Source organism: Erinaceus europaeus, chromosome 10 (genome assembly GCF_950295315.1).
Source record: "Erinaceus europaeus chromosome 10, mEriEur2.1, whole genome shotgun sequence".
NCBI lineage: Eukaryota > Metazoa > Chordata > Mammalia > Eulipotyphla > Erinaceidae > Erinaceus > Erinaceus europaeus.
Genome location: NC_080171.1, coordinates 12,440,915 through 12,463,085, shown reverse-complemented (window position 1 = coordinate 12,463,085; position 22,171 = coordinate 12,440,915). Strand labels below are relative to the sequence as shown.

General features: G+C 48.2%; 2 protein-coding genes across 2 annotated transcripts; one reads left to right on the top strand and one right to left on the bottom strand.

Moving 5' to 3' along the window:
• Nucleotides 1–5,911: 5,911 nt before the first annotated feature.
• ALG2 (ALG2 alpha-1,3/1,6-mannosyltransferase) lies at nucleotides 5,912–8,769 on the bottom strand. Its single transcript, XM_007525529.3, has 2 exons — nucleotides 8,382–8,769; nucleotides 5,912–7,175 (listed from the first exon to the last, which is right to left on the bottom strand). The coding sequence occupies exons 1-2, from the start codon at nucleotides 8,733–8,735 to the stop codon at nucleotides 6,273–6,275; spliced, it is 1,257 nt and encodes a 418-aa protein (XP_007525591.1). The 5' UTR covers nucleotides 8,736–8,769; the 3' UTR covers nucleotides 5,912–6,272.
• Nucleotides 8,770–9,031: 262 nt separating this feature from the next.
• On the top strand, nucleotides 9,032–17,826 carry SEC61B (SEC61 translocon subunit beta). The gene is made up of 4 exons (XM_016189323.2): nucleotides 9,032–9,189; nucleotides 9,375–9,472; nucleotides 12,977–13,078; nucleotides 17,522–17,826. The coding sequence occupies exons 1-4, from the start codon at nucleotides 9,187–9,189 to the stop codon at nucleotides 17,607–17,609; spliced, it is 291 nt and encodes a 96-aa protein (XP_016044809.1). The 5' UTR covers nucleotides 9,032–9,186; the 3' UTR covers nucleotides 17,610–17,826.
• Nucleotides 17,827–22,171: the final 4,345 nt, after the last annotated feature.

Here is a 22,171-nt window from a genome sequence, read left to right as displayed (position 1 = left end):
CCTCCTCTTCCTCCTCCTCCTCTTCTTCCTCCTCCTCCTCCTCCTTTTTTCTTCTCTTGCTTCTGTAAGACTGAAGGTCCTTTCTTCCAGCCATGATTCCTGAAATCGTGTGGTCCAGAATGCTGGCTGAGCTGCACAGATAAGAAGAGGCCATCACAGCAGTCCAACCTGTGAAAGAGGGTCAGTTCTTTAGTGATGCAAATAGTACGAGTGAGGAAATGGCTGCTTTTGGAGGCCATGCTTCTTGTTGTGAGGAAGAAACTGTCTACAATGAGAGACAATGAAATCTGACATGATGCAAAGGTGTTCTGGTGGGATTTGAACCTTGGTTCCATTGGAACTTCAAACCCACCTCCATTACTGCTTTCATGGAGGAGTTGTGAGTTGTGCAATTTTCCCTTGAATGATAAGTTGTATCCCTGAAACTTCTGAAAAGTTTCCTTTTGTTGTTCAAACTAGAGTTGGATTTCTATCACTTGTAATAAAAAATTCCTAGATAATGAATGCACCTACCTTGTTAAAACTTTTAAATAGTGTTACATATGCCCTGACATATGATATTGTATTATTTCATTGATGTGTTCAGTTAATTTCCAGCTTTTTATAATATAAAGGGAGCATGTAATTTGACTGAAAGCAAGCTGGTTGACATGATAGTTTGGCTTGAAATTAAACTTCCTAAACCACTATTTTTTTTAATTGCTACTGTTTTTTTAGGTACACTTGCTAGGCTGCTTTGCAAGCTCAATTTTTTCTCTGATTTATTTTTTTTTGGATGATTTTGATTATTAAATTTGCTTTTTTGACAAATTTTAAAACATTACTTTTATTTCTTCCATGTGACTGAATTTCACAAGAGACAGAAAAAATCAGACATATCTGAGTACCACTTGGGGATTGAACCCAAAGCCTCAAGAATGCAACGTTGATGTCCCACTGCTACAGGCCACTACTAGGATGCTCTTTGCTTCATGATCCTGAAACATAAGATGTGTAACTGCATATAAAAAAACTATACTTTCCAAAATTCCTGGTACCAAGCAACAAGGAAATAGCACACCAAAGGAAGAATTTGAGGCAAACAGTTGAACAGCCAAGGACCAATAACCTGATGATTTTTGACTCTGGGCCATAAATACCAAGAGACAAGGGGCCAGGTGGTGGTGCACCTGGTTTAAGTACTCACACTACAGTATGCAGGGACCCAGGGTCAAGCCCCTGGTCCCCACCTGCAGGGGGAAAGCTGGGCTGGCCAGAGGAGAGACAATGGCTGTAGGTGGGGAGGAGAAGCCACCATGGGCATTGCTTTGCTGAGGGCTTTTCACTGTCTTGGGTACAAGGCAATAAAACCCCATTCTCATTTAATTAACTTATGTTTGTCAGGGTTTTTTTTTTTTTTTTTTTTTGAGGGGGCTAATGACTCCACTTTAAAAAGTAGATTCATTGACATATGCATACAATTTCATTGTGTACCAGGCCTCCAAAGTTTTCTCCCTCTCCCCCTCCCTTCCCAGAGTCCTTTGCTTTCGTGCGATCATGTCCAGTGCATGTTTCACTGTGTGCTCTCCCTCCCCATCCCCTACTTCATTAAGTCTCACTCTTAAGTGAGGCCATTGGATATTCGTCCTTCTCTTGTTGGCTTATCTCACTCAACATGGTGTTTTCACATTTCACCCAAGAAGATGCATAGGAGACCACCTCATCGTTTTTAGCCGCTGATTATTATTCTGTCGTGAATATATATAGCACAATACTTTCTAGCCATTGATTTATGTTTGTCAGTTTCACGGCAGCCCCTTCAAAGGCAGCAGCTTTGAATCAGCGGAAGAAGTATTGAATGGGCGCGGGAATAAGACAACAGCGGCAGCTGCCCCTCTCTGCGATCTCAGGCAGGCCTGGCCTCAGTTTCCCATTTTGTTGTCCATCATGTGAGGTGACACTGGGGTCCTAACTGATGATGAAAGGATTTGATCCCGGGAGCTGGAAATATCAGGGGCATCACAGGAGAGTGTCACGTGGATGGAGAAAGAGGGATCATCACTAACAAGAGATGCAGGAAGAGCAGTGAGAGGACGGGAAAGTGCTCAGGTGGCTTTTCTCTGAGAAAGGAAGAGATGCAAGAGGTGAAACAGGCTGCAGACAAGGCGGCAAGGCCTTTACTGCGGAGGCAGCCGGACCACAGTCGAGAAGCCTGGAGTCAGACCGACCTGGGGCTGGATCACAGCTTCAGGACTTCCTCGTGAGAGCCACAGTCTTTCTGCCTTTGTGCAACTGGAAGGAACGATGTCCACCGAAATAAGTCAGAAGGAGAAACACAGGATCTCGCTGGTAGGTGAGATTTAAGAGTCAAAGTAAGGGGAATCTAGAGGGTGAAGCATTAATCAACTGTGTTCTCTTTTTAGCAGAACCAAGAATTCAAACGGGGGAGTCAGGAGGGGAGTGAGAGCAGTTGGGGGCCCAGGGCCCTATGCTGGAGAGAGATGGCATGAGGTGTGGGGCTCGCATCTTGGGGAGCTGAGATTGCATCTATGACCACAGAACTTGTAAAATACCACTTCCTCAATTAAAAACAAAACCCCATATTTACCTGGAAGGCTGCTGTGAAGAGTTAAGTGAGGGGGACGGGAGGTGGTGCACTGGGTTAAGCGCACATAGTACTAAGCAGGATAAGGACACCCATGTAAGGATCTGGGTTCTGACCCCTGGCTACCCACCTTCAGGAGGGTGTTTGTATGCTTTACATTGGGTTCTAGTTCTCCCCCGCCAAGAGAATTGGATCAGTCCTGCTAATTTCGCGGGCCCGCTTGGCCCCGCCCCAAGGAACCCCGAGAGAGGGTTCCTGAGTTCCAGGGTTGAAGACTTTCAGAGTTCCAGAGTGGAAGAGTTGCAGAGTTCCAGAGTTCCTGAGTTCCAGAGTAAGAGAGAGTGCTTGCGCCGCCGCAAAGAGACAGCAGAGTTCTGTTTGGTGATTAGTTTGTCTTAGTTTGTGAATCGTTGTTCCTGAATAAAGAAATACAGCTTCTCTGCCCAGCCGTTGTCTCCGTGTCTCTGTTACATGCCCGTGAAGCTATCCCAGCCAGCAAGAGCCTCCGAAAATTTTTTTTTTTTTTACCCCCTTTGTTGCCCTTGTTGTTGTAGCCTCGTTGTGGTTATTATTATTGCCCTTGTTGACGCTATTCATTGTTGGATAGGACAGAGAGAAATGGAGAGAGGAGGGGAAGACAGAGTGGGGGAGAGAAAGAGAGACACCTGCAGACCTGCTTCACCGCCTGTGAAGCGACCCCCCTGCAGGTGGGGAGCCGGGGGCTCGAACCGGGATCCTTACGCCGTCCTTGCGCTTTGCGCCACCTGCGCTTAACCCGCTGCGCCACCGCCCGACCCCCCGCCTCCGAAAATTTTAACGACAGGAGGGGTCGCTTCACAAGTGGTGAAGCAAGTCTGCAGGTGTCTATCTATCTCTCCCTCTCAATTTCTCTCTGTCCTATCCAATAAAATGGAAAAAAGTGGCCATCAGGATTCATAGTGCAGGCACTGAGTCCCAGCGATAACCCTGGAGGCAAAAAAAAAAAAAGAAAGAGTAAATGAGGCATTAGGAAGAGCAGTCCACAAGGGCCTTCCACAGAGGGTCAGCAGTCACTGGACTATTTTCAGACAGGGCTGACTGGAACATGGCTCCCCAAAACTAACTGGGTATATATCTCTTTTCTGTCTGTATGACCAGAGACACCCCCTACCTCCATCAGCCCCATTTCCAGCCTCCATTCTGTGCACACAAATGTGTATGTGCTTGTGTGGAGAACTGCAGCCAGCAGGGTCCAGGTGGTGGCGCACCTGGTGGTTAAGCGCACACACTACAGTGTGCAAGGACCCAGGTTCAAGCCCCTGGTCTCCACCTGAAGGGGGAAAGCTTCATGAGTGGTGAATCAGGGCTGTCTCTGTCTCTCCCTAACTCCCCTTCACCTCTAAATTCCTGTCTCTACCCAATAATAAAAAAATAGTTTAAGGGGCCGAGTGGTCCCCACCTCCAGGAGGGAAGCTTTGCCAGTGGTGAAGCAGGGCTGCAGATGTCTCTTTCTCACTCTCTATCTCCCCCTACCCTCTCAATTTCTGGATGTCTCTATCCAATAAATAAATTTTAAAAAATTCAGCTAGCTGGAGGAATCTCCATTTCTGCTTGAACAGAAGGTAGTAATAACTCAACTGAAGACAACAGTGGCTCGGGAGTGAAGACTGAAACACACAGGGAAAGAAGAGACAAAAAAAAAAAAAAAAAAACTAGCAGTAACCTTCCTCAGAGTGCACAAGAGAATTTTCACCTCCGGCCCATCCATTCCAGGTGGGCACAACAGCACAACAGGATTTTCTAGCTTGGGTGCTTTCAAACGCCTGCCTGCCTTTTAAAACCTTTTGTTCAAATAGCTCAACTTCTGCCTTTTCTTTTCCTTCTTGTGGATCCAAGGCCTCACGTGTGCACGATCTTACAGCTCTGAGCTGCGCTCTTCATTCAGACAGAGGGACAGAGACAGAGGAGAGACACAGCAAGGGAGCTTCCTTTGGCCTTGCAGCAGCCTCCATGTGGTGCTGGGGCTCAGACTTGGGCAACATTCATGGTAAGGCCCACGGCCTCCCTCCCCAATGAGCTCTCTCTCTCTCTCTCTGGCCCTGAACTTTTGTTTTGTGGAATGGAACTCATGACCCCGCTAACTCCCCGAGGACTGAATGACCCAGTGTCCGCTGCAGCGAGGGCAGTGAGCGTGGCTTCCTCCCTTACTCCAGCAACTCACAGCTGTTGGTCCAGGACAATGAAGGGAGAGGGATGGGGAAGCTTCACAGGCACAGCCTATAAGACAAAGACTGGAGGGCTAAAAAACATTTGTCTTACACTGAGCCAACGTGTACTGAAGCCAGCACAAGCTTAACTCCACTGATGACACAGATGATGTCAAGAAGCAAAACCCACACGGTCCTGGTGGTGGTACAGTGGTAGAGTGCAGGACTTGCTTGTGTGAGGTTCAAGTTTAACCCCTGGCAACATCTGTGGTCAGTGTGATGCACTGGTCCTTTTATTCTCATCAGTTAACTGATGGATCTGACATAAAAGAAGTCCCAAGTGACACACATACACACCCCACATGTGAGATTAACACGTCTTCAACATCCAGTTCATTGCAGCTTCTCACGCGACTGCTCTACTCATGTGTCTAGAAAGTAGCTAACAGAGCACGAGGCGATGTTCTAGCGCTTTATTCTCTTTCCATGAAAAAGCTTTTATTGTCATGTCTCAAGTGTGCAAAAAATACAATGTCATCTCTGTAAAAAACCAAAACATAACAAAAACACTAAACACTGTTTTCATGATGGGCCCAAGCAAAGGAATGACTAACAAAAACCTCCCAACAGAACACAGTGGGTAGTTAGGTGAACCGATGCTGGGAACCATGAGATCTTGTTCTCATTATGCTTTGGAGCTAAAATCAAGCAACTTTAGTTCATAAAACCAATGGGTGGGGGGGCAGGAAACTGGCACATCTGGTTGAGCACACATTATACTGAACAAAGACACAGGTTCAAGTCCCTGGTCCCCACCTGCAGGGGGGGAAGCTTCAGAAGCAGTGAAGCAGTGTTGTGGGTCATTTCTTCTTTCTCCCTTTTTATCTCCCATTCCCACGTCAATTTCTCCGTCCTATCAGATAAAATAAACAAAACACACAAAAAAGATAATGGCACAGTGTGATTGCAATCATATATGCAGAGCATAATAATTGAGAAAATAGAATGAAGGTATTCTGAACATGGAATGTCACCCTAGACTTAACACTGGTGAGACCGACTCAGAATGATTACAGCACAAAAGACAATTTTTCTGACAAAGTCGGTGAGGAGGTATAGTGTACAGGAAGCGAGCTCAGACTGAAGATTCAATAACAGAATTTATTTTTAAGGGTCCAGGTGGTGGCGCACCTGGTTGAGTGCACATATTACAATGCGCAAGGACCCAAGTTTGAGCTCCTGGTCCCCACCTGCAGGGGGAAAGCTTTGCAAGTGCTGGAGTAAGGCTGCAGGTGTCTCTCTTTCTCTCTCCCTCTTTATCTCCCCCTACCCTCTCGATTTCTGACTGTCTCTATCCAATAAATAAAGATAATAAAAAAAAAATTATTTTAAAATCTCTTCTGCTCTAGATTCCTGGCTTCTTTAATGGTTTCAAAACCAGGCCAATTAATAGAAACGACTATTAATGAGCATGATACGAAGGTTTTAATTAGCTGGGGTGCTTATACTAGCAGTTTGGTGACATACTGGTAAAGCTGTTCGGTAAACGCTTCTGAGGAGAACTTCTCCTTCACCCTGGCCCTGCCTGCCCGGCCCATGGTAGCTTTTAGTGAAGGGTCACGGATGAACTTTTCGATCGCTTCTGAGAAGTGTGTGGGGTCGGGCTCACACAGAAACCCTGTGACGGAGTGGACGACTGACTCCAGGGGCCCGCCCGAGTTAACCGCGATCACTGGGCACTGCATATACATGGCCTCCAGAGGTACGATGCCAAAGTGCTCGTTGCTTGGGGTGTACAGCACACACGTGCACCCGTGGAGCAGGGAGATCTTCTGTCTGTCTGAGAACGACCGCAGGAAGGTCACGTACTGGCCCAGGCCAGACCGCTGGACCACTGTCTTCAGCTCCTCGTAGTGCTCCACGTTCTCCAGGACTCTCTCGTCGTAACCCCCTGCCATGATCAGGTGGACTCTGTCCCAGTCTTGGGATGTCAACCTTCCCCGTAGCTCTACCAGGGCTTCTAGTGCCAGAGCCAGATTCTTCTTCCTTTCGTATCTGTTGATGGAGAGCAACAGGAATTTTTTTCCCTCGGGGACTAAGTCATCAAGCTTGTCAGGGACAGCTGAGTCAAAGCTGGTGACGTTTAGCGATGGGTAGAGAACATCCGGGTCTATGTGAGACAGGGACTTGAAAGTCTGCTTAAAGATGGCGGCTGTGAACTGGCTATTGACCAGGATGCAGTCGGCCATGCCTGTGGTGTATTCCTCCACCCAGTCAATCGGGGCTCTGTACAGGCGTTTCAGGAAAGAGTCTCTCCTCGTGAGAAGCAGATCAGGGAAGTGGCAGTAAAACAGGATCTTCTTGCGTCGTCTGGCCAGCTTGAACACTGGGATACAGGCAGAAACCTAGCCAAGGCAGGGAACAACAGCAGGCAGTGACTGGTCAACTCAACCTCACACACATCAAAACACACACGGGCACCACCCACCTGCTGGCCTGTGGTCTTCACATGGGGAACATCTGACTTTGTTTTATGTATTTCCTCCCATGTACAGAGCCCTAGTTGACTTTTTGCTGGATTTGTACTAAATAAAACTGGAAGTCCAGTAGTTTCCTCTATAACAGCACTGCCAAAGAGAAACACAAATCTAGTAGCCGGATTAAAAAAAAAAAAAATTAAGGGTGAGATTACTATTAGTATATTTATCTAAAATGTGTCCTCAGAATACAAGGATTCTTATTCCACAGTAAATATTCAAAATCAGCTATTTTACAAACACAGTTTATCTCATCTCTTATTTCAGATGTTCAAAAGCCACCCCTGGCTAGTGGCCAGGATATGAGATACAGCGGGTCCTCTACCCATTAGCTTCAGAATTACGGAGGCACCACTGAAAATACAGATTTCTAGGCCCCATCTGGGTGCTCCAGGATGCAAACTTGAGAAGGGGGGTGTGTGTGTGGTGTATGTGTGTGTGGTGTGTGATGTGGTGTGTGTGTGATGTGTGTGTGTGATGTGATGTGGTGTGTGATGTGTGTGTGTGGTGTGGTGTGTGTGTGTGTGTGTGTGTGTATGTGTTCAAAGACTTCACAGGAAACTTCCAGAACTGCAGCCTCACCCTGGGGCCTCTCCTGCTCTCTCCAGGTCTGGCGGGGGGATGGGGTGGGGCGTCTCTGTTCTTTCTTTTTAAAAATAAACTAACGACTCTTCTTTAACGTTATTGTTTATTTATTGGCTAGAGACAGCCGGAAACTGAGAGGGGCCAGGTGGTGGCGCACCCGGCTGCGTGCACCTGTTACAATCTACAAGGACTCGGGTCCGAGTCCCCGGTCCCCACCTGCAGGGGGGCAGCTTTGCGAGTGGTGGAGCAGGGCTGCAGGTGTCTGTCCGTCACCCTTTCCCTTTCTGACCGTCTCTATGCAATCAATAAACGAAGATAATAAAAAGAGACAGCGAGACACCTGCAGCCCTGCTTCTCCACTCGCAAAGCTGTCCCCCTGCAGGTGGGGACCGGGGGCTCGAACCCGGGACCCTGCGCACTGTGACAGGGGCGCCACCAACCGGCCCGAGGGGGGGGGTGTCCGCGGGCTCGGGCGTGTGGCCGCCTCACCTGGTCACACACCACCACGTCGAACTCCTCGTCGCCGAGGAAGAGCACGTAGAGGGCGAGGAAGACCATCCGCACGTAGGCGCAGAGCGCGGCGCCGCGGCCGCCCCCGCCCAGCCCGCGCGGCAGCCAGTCCCCCGCGCAGCGCACCGGCACCCGGCGGCTCTCGGAGAAGCAGTGGCCCGGGTCGTAGTGCGCCGTCCAGATCCTCACGCTACACCCGCGCGCCTGCAGTGCCAGCGCCGCGTCCAACACCAGCCGCTCGGCGCCGCCCACGCCCAGATCCGGGTGCAGGAACAGCACCGACGGCTTGGCAGCCGAGTCCCCATTCCCATCCCCGTCCCGCTTCTCCGCCATGGCCCGAGTCCGTAGGCCCTACCGCGCATGCTCCTGCCCCACCACGCCTCCCAGCTGGGCTGGCCACGCCCCCTACGTCGGCCTCTCTTAGGCCACATCAGCGCAAATGTGTAGCTGTTTAGTCGCTGCCCGAGAGAAATGTCTCCTCTGATCACGCTTAGATCTGTGGTCTGAGTAACGCTGGGCCACGTCAATCATGAAAGGGATGCAAAAGAGAGGGAAAGAAGCTTTTATATTTTCCGCACGGCATGGGTTCAAGTCGGTTATGGCAGACTTCTGTGCAGGCATGTACAGGGACAGCCTAGGCGTCATGGGACTCAGCGAGGACCCTTGCCAGCAGGGCCGGTGGGTGGGGCCCGAGCCTGGCCGCCGCCGCCGCCGTCGGAGCTTGGCAGCTTCCGTTCGCTCCCCGCCGCGCGCTCCAGCTTCCTGACACCGTCCAGACTCCAGCATGGTGTGGCTTCCCCCGAGGGCCCCGACTCCTGCCTCCCGGGGCCTGTGATCCCCACGTCTCGCTTTCCTCTTCTTTTCGTGGTCTCCGGGCGGGTGGGGGTGTCGGCCGTCCGGGCCCGGGGGGGGGGGCCTTGTGGGCCCCGGCCGCCGGCGTTCACCGCTCCGTGTCTGTCTGTCTTTCCGCAGCCGGGTCCGACGCCCAGCGGCACCAACGTGGGGTCCTCGGGCCGCTCTCCCAGCAAAGCTGTGGCCGCGCGGGCGGCGGGGTCCACGGTGCGGCAGCGGTGAGTGTCCCCCGGTCCTCGCGGCGGTGGGTTCAGACAGACTGACAGACAGACAGGCAGACCGGCCGGCGGGCTGGTCCTGATCAGGAGACGCTGCAAAGTCGAGGTTCACCAGGGCAAGTTGAGGTCCAGGCGACGGGGCCTCTGGAGGGAAACCGGGCTGGGTGTTTAGCGCCCTCTGGCCCCGCGATGATAATAACAACAACAACAACAATAATAATAAATAATGTCAAATAAAATACAGGCGGGCGACACCGTTAGCGGGTCCGAGAAACTGAGCAAAACGCAGTTAAGGAGCGTTTCCGGACCTCGACTTGCACTCGCGTTTTATGCGATGGCCCCAGACAGGATGTGGTCTGATATTATTATCATTATTATTATTATTATTATTATCATCTTATTGGGTAGAGACAGCCAGAAATGGAGAGCAGAGGGGAGAGAGAGACGCCCGCAGCCCTGCTTCACCACTTGCAAAGCCCTCCCCGTCCCTGCAGGTGGGGACCGGGGGCTCGAACCCGGGTCCTCGCTCACTAATATGTGCGCTCACCCAGGTGCGCCGCCACCCGGCCCCTGATTTGATTTAAAAAAAAAAAATTGTAAATTGTATGTATTTATTTATTGGGCAGAGACGGAACTGGAGAGGGCAGGGGGAGATTATCGTCATCGTTATTATTATCATTATTGTCGTTATTATCTTTCCTAATTGGATAGAGACAGCCAGACATGGAGAGGGCAGGGCAGATCCGGGAGAGAGAGCCCTGCAGGCCTGTTGCTCCGCTCGCAGAGCTTGTCCCCCGCAGGCGGGCACCGGGGGCTCGAACCCGGGCCCTTGCTCTCTGCAGCACACACACTCCACTGGCCCCCCGGCTGGTTTAATGGGGGCTGTGCACGCAGAACCGAGTCTCCCCCGGCCCGCCCGCATGTGCATCGCCGCGGACCCCAAGGAAGCATCGCTCGGCCTCCCTCTCCTGTCTGCGCGACCGGAGTTACACGTCCCGGCCCTCTCATCAGCGCTCTCTCTCTCTCTCTCTCTCTCTCTCTCTCTGATGTCTTTTCTCTTGATCGCTTCCACTCCCCAGTTTCCGTCATTTCATCCTCCGGTCTGTGATCTCTGCCCCACTTCTGTTTATTTTCTCCGCAAGTTTGGTGCCGTCCTAGAGTTCAAGTCCCTTTGCCGCCCCTCCGTCCTCCTGCCGTCCTCCAGCCCCTCGAGCTGCTCGCTGCTGTTTGCTCGGCTCACGCCACCCCCGCCCCGATGGCGCTTGTTCCCCGAGACTGAGCGCAGGCGGCCTTTCTCTGCTTTCTCGGACTTCAAATCAAAGGCTTCCGCCGCTACTAGTCTTCCCATTTGTTCCCCAAACATTTTTTTTTTTCTATACTAATGTAACAGCAGGCGAGTTTCCATATTTATGTCAGTCTATAGACTGTGATAGAAAATGTCCATTCTCTCTCTCTTTTCTTTCTTTCTCTCTCTTTTTTTTTTTTAACCAGAGCACTGCTCAGCTCTGGCGTACAGTGGTGTGGGGGATTGAACCCGAGACTTCAGACCCTCCAGCATGGGAGACTCTGCGTAGCCATCATCCTGTCTGTCCCTGCCTGTCCAAGTTCTCTCTGTGCCACGTGCAGCCTGGCAGAATAAAGGGTGAAGGAAGGATCAGACATCAAGTAACCCCGTTGTCTTGGGATTAATGAAGGATCTCTGCATGGCAACAATGGGCACATCTAAAATTGATGCTTTTAATTTAATGAGTCAGATTTATAACCCGCCTTCCCATAGAGACAGCCATGTAACACGCTGCCTGGCTGCCACGTAGCCCGTAAGTGATGTGTGGGAATCCGGTCTTGAGGGACAGGGGGTCTGAGCCTTGGTCTGACACTCATTTCAACGGAAGATGGTGGCAGGGCTGAGGGCTGAGTTCTCCCGTTCCTTCATGCAGCGGGGTAGCTTCCTGGGCTCAGAAGCAGCGCTTCGCTTCCTCCCTTCAGAGCGTAGGCCGAGCAAGGCCCAGGGCAGGCAGGGTGGGGGCGGATGGCCAGAGTGCACGGTGGTGACTGGGTTTTCACTTGGGCTTCCTCCTGCTGCTGCTTCTCTCCCTCCCCTCCCCCTATTTCAGAATCAGTCGTTTATTTGATTCGAGATTACAGGGCTTTCTGCCTAGGATTTCTGAGTTGCTGGTAAGTGGACTAAAGATTCCGCTTGATTTTTCCTCTCACACTTAAAATCACATTATTTTGCTTACACATGCTTAGTGCAGAGAATGAGAGAGAGGGAGGCACATCACTGCTCCACTCTTTGTGGACCTTGCCCTGGTGCCATGCCTGGTGCTCCTTTTGGCGCAGAGGGCTTGAACCCAGGTCCCAGGCACAGCAAAGCATACTCGTTCTACCAGGCGAGCTGCCTCCCGTCCCCTTCCCCTCCCGCTTCTCCCTCGCAGGTTGTGACAACACCGGGCAGGCGAGAAGTTGGGCTTGGAGGACTGATGCCTGGAGAGCTGTGTAGGCTTAGGTGCCCGACTGTCTCTGAGAGAAGAGGGGCCGGACCTTGGGGCTTTCCTGCCCATAGCCTGGGCGCACTGGGACTGCTGCCGGGTGCCGGGGCCACTTGTCTGCTACAGTCCATCTGGAAGCCTTGGATACCCTGAAGGGACAAGCTCTGGTTGCTCATTGCGGATTATTTTTTTCCCCCACATGGTACCTTTCTGTTCAAGATCTATAGTTAGAATGTCAAACTAGTGAAAGCGTTACAAAATAACTTTTTCGTAAAATTATCTATATATACATATATAGATATTCCACTTGGGGAGCTGGGTATACTACATTTAATTTTTTGTCAGTTGCCGCAAATACAGTACTGTTAAAGCTTTATAAGTAGTGGCTTTAAGGTCAGATTGTATGGGGGCAGGGCATTTGAAAACAGCCTTGTTGCTTGATTTCACAAAAACGTATGTGAAGAAAGCCTCAGGTGCTTTGTCTGGAGGAGGCTTCCTGAACCCTAGGTGCATGTGAGCCGGGCTCTGGAGTCAGGTGGATCCAGATTCCAAGTCGGCCCCATGGGCACTTTGCCTTCGCCTTTCCCGGGCCCCATTCCCACGTTTGTAAAACGGAAACAGGAGCTGCCTTCCAGGCTGTTCTGACATTAGCCTGTGGCAGCTACTCATTTTAGAGTGGTCGCCGTCAGTAAAGTAAGACTCTGATGGGAACTGGCACAGTAAAGAAAAAGATAATCTGGCGCCGGGCGGTGCACGGGTTAAGTGCACATAGTGCGCAGTGCAGGGACCGGCTCAAGGATCCCGGTTCGGGCCCCCGGCTCCCCACCTGCAAGGGGAGTCACTTTACAAGTTGTGTAGCAGGTCTGCAGGTGTCTTTCTTTCTCTCCCCCCTCTCTGTCTTCCCCATCTCTCTCCATTTCTCTCTGTCCTATCCACAAAAAAGACTTTGTTTTTATTGCTTCTTTAATGACTTAAGGCTTTCTAAGAACACTCATTGTGCCCTCTCCTCTGCCAGGAAAAATGCCAGCTGCGGGACCCGGAGCGCAGGTCGCACGACCTCAGCAGGCACTGGGGGCATGTGGCGATTTTACACGGAGGATTCACCTGGGCTGAAAGTGTAAGTGGCGAGATGGGGCCTTGGGTTTCTGTACTGTCTCCCAGAATCCTCTGCTGTGCTGTTGCTCTCTGCTGCCAGCGAGGCTTGCTTTGACGCTCTTTGTGCCACACTGCAGCCTCACTGACGCAGTGGCCGAGGTCTGGCCTGCCTATTGTAGACTGCTTTGTGTGGGGCATGGAACGAACGACCTCTCCTTGTGAACTGAGTGAGAGCCAGGGGACACCTCCTCGCTGTGGCCGTGTAGATGGTGGGGACAGCTGCCGGCAAACCATGGGACTAGAAGGATTTGCTCTCCGTTTGGTGTTCCCTGAGAAAGAGAGATGGCCATCTGAGTAGGAATTGGGTGCTTTTTCAGAGATCTCCTGCAGGCCCGGCTGGTACTATGACAGACTAGAGTTGCTCCGTCTATGGGAAGTGTATGGACTTACGCCCCTGCTGTCTTACAGTCTCATTAGTCATTGTTAAACCACCAATTAAAAATTGAAGAAGCTGCTCCACTTGGCTGTGGTGCCAGTTGTTTGGCCTCTTGGCCTGGTCGGTGGTGAGTACATCCCAAGAGGACCAGCACCCCACTTTCTCAGTTCTTAGACCAGCAGCTGATGGCTAGTGGACATTAACCTGACCTGTCACTACGCCGTGGTCATCTCACGTCTTTGACGTTTCTGCTCTTAAGAGGCAGAATTAATCCCATGAATCCCTCATCAGATAGGCTCCAAGACACTCTCCTCAAACCCAGTGGACAGTGAATTGGAACAATGGCCACAGTGCTTCTCTGCCGATCACCTCAGGAGTTTGGATTCAGAGGGCAGAGGGAAAAGATAGTGCGAGACTCAAGGAGCAAGAGCCGAACTGTGTGTGTGTGTGTGTGTGTGTTCTGCCTTGGTTTTGGCTGTCTAGACTTTGCACCTGCACTGTTCCACCGCTCCTGGTATGGACACCCTGGCACCAGTCAGCCACTCCTGAAGCTTTCCCTTTGCACGGTGCTCTTATGTGGCGTCTGGGGCTTGGACCTGGGACCCCATGCAATGTCACAGTGTGTGTGCTTTTTTTTTTTTTAATCTTTATTTATTGGATAGAGACAGAAATCGAGAGGGTAGGGGAGATAAAGAGGGAGAGAGAAAGAGAGATACCTGCAGCCCTGCTTCACCACTTGCAAAGCTTTCCTTATGCAGGTGGGGACTGGGACCTCAAACCTGGGTCCTTGTGCCCTGTAGCATGTGCGCTCAACCAGGTGCACCACCACCCAGTCCCCACAGTGTGTATTCTACGAAGCAAACTTTCTCTTGGCACCAGAATCAGATATATATTTAAATTTCTTTATTGGGGGATTAATGTTTTACATCTGACAGTAAATACAATAGTTTGTACATGCAGAACATTTCTCAGTTTTCCACATAACAATACAACCCCCACTAGGTCCTCTGTCATCCTTCTTGGACCTGTATCCCTGAGTCTTTTACTTCGGTGCAATACACCAACTCCAGTTCAGATTCTGCTTGTGTTTTCTCTTCTGAGAATCAGATATTCTGGCCATAAGATCTCTTGTACTCTATACACTGCATGTCTGGTAGGGAAAAAAAAAAAAAGACTTAAGTTTGACTTGTTTAAGTTGGCTTAATTAGCCTGACTGGCAACTTGACTTTCGGACTTAGTTTATGAAAATTTTCCTTTATTTAATTTATCTTGAAATATATTTTCTTATATTTAAATGAGAGATCCAGATAGGTGGAGAGATAGTCCAGCTTTGGCTTGTGGTGGTGTAGTGAATTGAACCTGGGACTTTGAAGCCTCAGGCATGAAAGTCTTTTTTACATAACTACTATGCCCTCTCCTCCACCCATGAAAGCTTTCATTTAGTTGTCGACATCTGGTTTCATGTTGTTTTTTTTTTAATTTATTTTTTAATTTTACCCTGTTATACTAGAATCTTTGGGAAGGTGAGACTACTTGAAGGAGCAGTTTTTGAACTTAAGGACATGCGAGTTGGCAACATGTCGACAACTTTTTGGTCTTGGTTAGAGGCCATTTTTCTGAGTATTTTATAGATAATGTTTTAAAGCTCTTTCCTCGTTAGAGTCCGGGGCCTTATTATAAACCCCATCAGGGAGGGTGAATCTGGCCCCCGCTTGCTCTGGGCCCTGCTGCTGTGTGTCCACCAGCACTCCCGATCTTGCTGTGAGCGCCTGAGTCCTCCCGGGAGCCTTCAGAAGCCGAACCTTGAAGTCTCACCAGGCCAGAGGGAACCTTTCGATGGAAGGGCACCGATGGGAATTCTCAGCTGCAAATCCCACCCGTTGGGGCTTACTGTCTGCTGGTCTTTCTGGAAGTTGATTTCTTCCTCCCCTCCCCTCCCCTCCTCTTTCTTTCTTTCTTTCTTTCTCTCTTTCTCTCTTTCTCTCTTTCTCTCTTTTTTTTTTTCCAGGTTGTTGACATAAAGTTTCCCGAGAGTCCCTATAGCCCTGTGCTCTGTGTGCTGACTTAAGAGCTCCGCAGCCCTCTGAGAACGGTGCTTTGCCTGTGCTCACTGGGCACACGAGGGAACAGGCGTGGAGAGGGTGATGGATGAGGTCCTGGCCACAGCCTCCAAGTGCCATTGTCTCCAGAGTAAAGCACTTGGGTCTGAGGGCTGCACGTGGCAGCTCTGTGTTCTGTGGCTGCTGCTTCTCAGCTGCAAGCAGGAACCATGAGGAGAGAGGAGAGTGTCTCCCATATTCCTGACTGGAAAAACTTGATTTCCGAAGGGCTGATGAGCACAACCTCTTTCCTTCCTACTATAAATCCGCAAATATAAAGCAAACCTATACATCTAGAAAGTTTGCTCTTTGATGCCTGGAACAGTGGAGCAGTAAAGTGAGTGCCACATATGGTCTCTTTGCACGCCAGCTGTGTGCTCTGAGGCAGGAAGTAACCTGTGGCATATCCGTTTTCCTTAAGAAAGGAAAGAGGGGATTAACTGCTTTACTTGTGTCATGAGTTTGTTAATAAGCTATTTGAAAACTTTTTTTTTTTTTTTTTTTTTTGCCTCCAGGGTTATCGCTGGGGCTTGGTGCCAGCACTACAAATCCACTGCTCCCGGTGGCCACTTTTTTTTCCTCTTATTTTTATTAGGACGGATAGAAATTGAGAGAGGAGGGGGAGAAAGACACCTGCAGACCTGCTTCACTGTAGGTGGGGAGCAGGGGCTCGAACCCAGGTCTGTATGCATAGTAGTGTGTGTGCTAAACAGGTACATCACCAGCCAGCTCCCTATTTAAAGACACTTTGCAACCTCTACTGTGATTATATTATGCTGGGCTGTGTATGCCTGGGATATTATAACTAGACTGGTTGTCTTTATTATTTTTTTTTAATTTTACTTATTTATCTTCCCTTTTGTTGCCCTTGTTGTCTTTTTAATGTTGTTGTAGTTATTATCGTTGTTATTGATGTCATTGTTGTTAGGACAGAGAGAAATGGAGAGAGGAGGGGAAGACAGAGAAGGGGAGAGAAAGACAGACACCTGCAGACCTGCTTCACCGCCTGTGAAGCGACTCCCCTGCAGGTGGGGAGCTGGGGGCTCGAACCGGGATCCTTAGGCCGGTCCTTGCGCTTTGCGCCACATGCGCTTAACCCACTGTGCTACTGCTTACTCCTGACTGGTTGTCTTTAAATCTCAGTTTAACATAATAGTTTGGTAGTTTACATTGCAGAGTTAGGCAGATTTCCCTTTTTATTTTTATTTATTTATTTATTTATTTTTTAATATTTATTTTATTTATTCCCTTTTGTTACCCTTGTTGTTTTATTGTTGTAGTTATTATTGTTGTTGTCGTTGGATAGGACAGAGAGAAATGGAGAGAGGAGGGGAAAACAGAGAGGAGGAGAGATAGACACCTGCAGACCTGCTTCACCGCCTGTGAAGCGACTCCCCTGCAGGTGGGGAGCCGGGGTTCGAACCGGGATCCTTATGCCGGTCCTTGTGCTTTGCGCCACCTGCGCTTAACCCGCTGTGCTACAGCCCGACTCCCCAGATTTCCCTTTTTATTAAATAAAATATCCAGTAGATGTTGAGTGATGCACTGTCTGCTAGATAACAGATGATCTTATCTATGTGAATGTTAATGTGGTTTGCTAAGAAATTAGGACTCCTCCTCTGTAAACAACCACAGGGCCGGCACACCCTCCAGATCTTTGTTTCGGGAAATGTTTCTGGAGGGAGTGGTCATTTCTTTCTCACTCTGGGCTTGCTTTTTCAGTTTGAGTGAGATGGAGAGGCAGAGAAACCACAGCGCCTTTGCTGTCTGGTGGGGGGAGGAATATTCCTTTAAATGATGTGACTAACCCTCCCTGCGGATTGTCTGTCCTTCCTCATCCTCCAGCCCCACCCTCCCCAGGCAGTCTTTTGTGCTGCAAATGTAATGATATATTATTGCTGAAAGTAAGCCTGCCTTCTCTTCTTTCCAGTGGCCCCGTTCCAGTATTGGTTATGAGTCTTCTGTTCATCGCTTCTGTATTTATGTTGCACATTTGGGGCAAGTACACTCGTTCATAGATTCAGCGACATCCATCTGTCTGTCATCTGAAGAAGAAGAGGAAAAAAAGCCCCAACATATCTTGGACCAAAAGCATAGTGATTATCTGTTCATGAGAAAGAAATTTTCTATAAGCTTTACTATTTTACACGGAACTCAATAAGAATTGATGAATTGATTTTGAGAAATCAGTTTTTTTTTTTTCTATGACTAATAAACTATTAAAATTCATCTATACCTCGTGTGTTGCTGCTCTCTGACTGCTCGGGCTCTTGTTCCCCTTGCCTTGAGAGTTGTAAGTCAATATGAAGAAACTGTTTTGTAGAGGTTGTTTCTTTGTTGGATTGGCATTTTTTTCTATGACCATGGAGTCATTGAAATTCGAGATCCGGTAATTGGCCTTGACTGGTTTTCTTCTAGGTATTTCTGTGCTGGTGATTGTCATTTTGGGTGTTCTTTGATTTTCAGGGAGCATTGCTTTTGACTCCATCAGGCAGATCTGTGTTCAGAGGCAGCTGGTCCCCCTGCGAATAGTCGGAGAAATCAAATGAGGAATCTTGGATGAAATGTTTGCTCATTCTGTTCTTTGTCTCTGAAGCTGGTGATAATATTGTTCCTCTTCTCTCAATCCTGTGACTATAGACTTCGGCTTTCTACGATCTGTCAGTTCTTATACCTGAAGATAATTTTAATATAACCCACTTACTAAGCTGATTTATCAAGTGAAATTTTGTTTTCATTTTGAAAATCAAAGTTCTTTCTAAATCAGAGCGAGACACCAGCATTGCTAAACTGTGTTGGTATAATTCCAACCAGAAAAAAAAATTTTTTTCCCCAAAGTTTCACTGAGCTTATGTTTGTCCTTCAGAGTAGATTCCGTTCCTGTTAGGTCCTAGGAAATACTCAAGAGTAGCTGGAAAGTGAAAGCTCCAGGAATCCTTGGCTGGTGGGAGGGGGGAGCGTGGATTTCTCAGGAGTAAAAAGCACCATGAGAAATGCCCTAGTTGTCCAGCAGAATTTGAAAATGATGACATGTATTAGATAAAAAAAAATTAAAGGCATCTTTCTCATAAAGTAGACTTATTTAAAAGAAAATTTCCCAGAACAGTTGAGCATTTTTATAAGTATTTTCTTAAATCCTGGTTGTCTAAGTCATTTTAGGCCCAAAGTGCCAAATTTAAATGTTGAATATGGCAGCTGGTGCAATAGCTGAAGTGGTTGAAAGTTTGCATCTTTATTATTACTATTTTTTATAAGAAAAGATGTATTTTTATGAGTGAGAGAGATATCAGAGTTCCTTACAGCTCTGGCATATGGTGGTACTAGGGATGGAACCTGAACTCTCAGGAGTCTTAGGTGCTATGCCCTAATGCTGGTCCCATTGACCAGTCAACGCCCATGTTCAGCGGGGAAGCAATTACAGAAGCCAGACTTCCCACCTTCTGCATCCCACAAGGATCCTGGGTCCATACTCCCAGAGGGTTAAAGAATAGGAACGCTATCAGGGGAGGGGATGGGATACGCAGTTCTGGTGGTGGGAATTGTGTGGAGTTGTATCCCTCTTATCCTATGGTTTTGTCAGTTTTTCCTTTTTATAAATAAAAATTTTAAAAAAATTAAATTGTACAATGAGTCAATGTAATTAGAAGACTCACAGAGAGAGAACAGTTAACTAATCAGAAACTGTCCATAGTCAGAAAACCTACCTAATAAAATGAGTAGAAAAAAATACATATCTATCTATCTATATATATCTATATACATCTATCTATCTATCTATCTATCTATCTATATATATATATCTTGAGGCAATACTAGTGAATGTGCTCCTATATGGTCTAAATTCTTGGGAAGATGATGGGAGACCAGTGCCCTTGGATCCTGGGAATTGTTCACTACATTAAAAGGTATTTTCAGGTTGGTGCGCGCGGTTGAGTGCACAGGTCACCGTGCACAAGGACCCAGGTTTAAGCCCTCGGTCCCCACCCGCAGGGGAAGTGTCAGGAGCAATGAAGCAGTGCTGCCTGTCTCTCCTTTTTCCCTCTTGATCTCCCACCCCCCTCTCAATTGTTCTCTGTCCTGTCAAATGTAAGATTAATCAGATTTTAATTTTAAACAGTAAAAGGAATTTCATTTTGAAATTTAGGGCAAATATCTCCATTCCATTTGGAAGGAGGAAGATTAATACTAAGGTTGTCAAGTCACTGAATTTTCTGAGCTTTTTTTTAAATTTTTTAATACTCAAATCACTTTACTGGGGGAAAACAATGATTTCAAAATCCTTGTCACAGGAGGAACTGTTTCCATGACAGATGTCTGCACACCACTGTCACCACTGCTGTCTTCCTCTCCCATAGTGCACTGGGCCCCAAGCTCCCCACCTTGGAGTCCTTGACTCTGCTGCAGTAGACCACTCAGCCTGTTTCATCCTCTGATTTCCCTTTCTTTTGAGCTGATGATTTTTAGGAAGAGGCTGTGTGACAGTGGCAGAGTATAGCTTTCTGAAGGGAAGAAGGGGGTTGTACACAGAGACATATAACATCTATGAGGTGGCTGCTGTTGGCTTTGATGACAACAGTGCTCATGTAGCTGAGAGCCTTCCTATTCAAATTTGAAAATCATGGTATAATACCACATCACAGAATGCACCATTTTGCCTATCTTTAACTGTTCAGGTTATTTAGTATTCAATCCATTCACGTTGTGCCACCATCACTACCATCCCCGGACATTTTTTCATCTTGCAAAACTGAAACTCTGAGCCCACTGCACAGTAACTCTGGCTCTCCTCCCTCCTCCCACTCCCAGCTCCTCGCAACGACCTCACGCTTTCAATGAATTTGACTAAGTCCCTCATACTGGAGGAATCATCCGGTACATTGGCTTTTTGTGGCATACCACCCTCAAGGTTCTTCTGGGCTGAGAGATGTAGCATGCATTAGAATAACCACTTTGATCCAATTCATGTTCTGTTATTGGGACAGGGATGGGGGTGCTAGATAGCATAATGGTTCTGCAAAGAGACCTTCATGCCTGAGGCTCCAAAGTCTCAGGCTCAATCTACCGCACCACCGTAAACCAGAGTTGAGTAGTGCTTTGGTAAAACAAAATAAACAACCCCCAAACCCGTATTCTGTTATATGTACACATCACATTTTGTGTACCTTTTTAAAAATCAGAATCCATGGGCTATATGGTGTATCATTTGTCATTTATAATGCTTTTTTCTTTAAAAATTTCTTTTATTAGTGATTTAATAATGATCGACAAGATTGTGGGATAAGAGAGGGGTACATATCCATACAATTCCTACACCTAAGTTCTGTAGCTACATCCCATCCCCTCCCCTGACAGCTTTCCTGTTCTTTATCCCTCTGGAAGCCTGGACCCAGGATCTTTATGGGGTGCAGAAGGTGGGAGTTCTGGCTTCTGTAATTGCTTCTATGCCAGACGCGGGTGCTGGCAGGTTGTTGGGCAGCCCCCCTGCTCTGCTCCATGATGTGAGGTGGCACCAGACAGTGAGACCCCTCTGGAACTCTTCTTGCATTCTGGGCGTGTGGTGGAAGGGCAGCTGGTGATCTCCATGCCCTCTGAATCATTCTTTTATTGTCTTGGACAATAGAACTAGTTTTACTAACAATAAAAGAAAACGTAGATATCTAGTCTTCAGCTCCTGGCAGGTCAGAATTCACTTCCCTTCTGAATGGATACAGACATAATGCTGAGGAACTCAGTGTGACTAAAACTGGGAACACCAGTCCCATTTATAACTGCACTTTGGGCCGACTTTAAAGTCTTCAGGGGGAAAAGCCATGTTAGGGAAAGGGCCCCAGAATCCCCGAGACTTGTGTGGGGATGGAAAGACTAGGATCTCTGGGCCCCGCGTTGGCCTGAACATGTTCCAGAGCAGCGGTAAGATGAGAGATCTGTTCCTGGGAGAGACTAAATACACCACAGCTTCTGTCTTCACACCTGTTCTAGTCTAGACTCCAGTTTTTCCTCCAGGTGCCAGTGTCCTTATAGGAAGAATTGGAAAGGACATTCTGAAATCATGCAAATGTTGGCACTGAGTTAAAAATGGATGTCTACAAAACTGGTTCCATCCAACAGGAAAATACTAGCCAGGAGACAGTTCCTTAGGGCCTGCTCTGGAGTCCTTCAAGTCTTGGGAGCCGTGGAGTTTCCCTGCCCCTCAGGTGATGCAGGAGGGATGTCCAGGCTGGGAGCGAGTGTGACAGTCTGGGGACAGGATTTCCTGGCTGACAGGACTTCCAGTCTCGCTTTGTTTATTTCCCTGTTGTGCTTGCCTGACCTGCTGCAGCTGCTGACTCTAAAGTTTGCCAGTTTATAACTGGTGCATGTTTCAGTTTTAGAGACCAAATTTTCTTATTCAACGATCTAATGAAGAATTGGGTATTTGCCCCCTTTTATAGAAAAGAAGACAAGTTTTAGCCATTCCGCACATAGCAGAAGAACTGAGAGATTCAATACAAATTTCTTACTTGCCCACCAGCATCCTTTAGGTGGGATTAAGGATGTCAGGTAAAGGTTAGGGAAGGGAGGTAGAACAAGAAAGATTCCA

What these genes read in the sequence shown, in the direction of transcription:
- SEC61B (XM_016189323.2), top strand. An exon ending in GGGTCCACGGTGCGGCAGCG is followed by an intron (nt 9,473 to 12,976) that starts GTGAGTGTCCCC and finishes CTCCTCTGCCAG; the next exon opens with GAAAAATGCCAGCTGCGGGA. An exon ending in GATTCACCTGGGCTGAAAGT is followed by an intron (nt 13,079 to 17,521) that starts GTAAGTGGCGAG and finishes TCTTCTTTCCAG; the next exon opens with TGGCCCCGTTCCAGTATTGG.
- ALG2 (XM_007525529.3), bottom strand. Translation starts at nt 8,735, where the DNA reads ATGGCGGAGAAGCGGGACGGGGATGGGAATGGGGACTCGGCTGCCAAG. An exon ending in ACGTGGTGGTGTGTGACCAG is followed by an intron (nt 7,176 to 8,381) that starts GTGAGGCGGCCA and finishes TGCCTTGGCTAG; the next exon opens with GTTTCTGCCTGTATCCCAGT.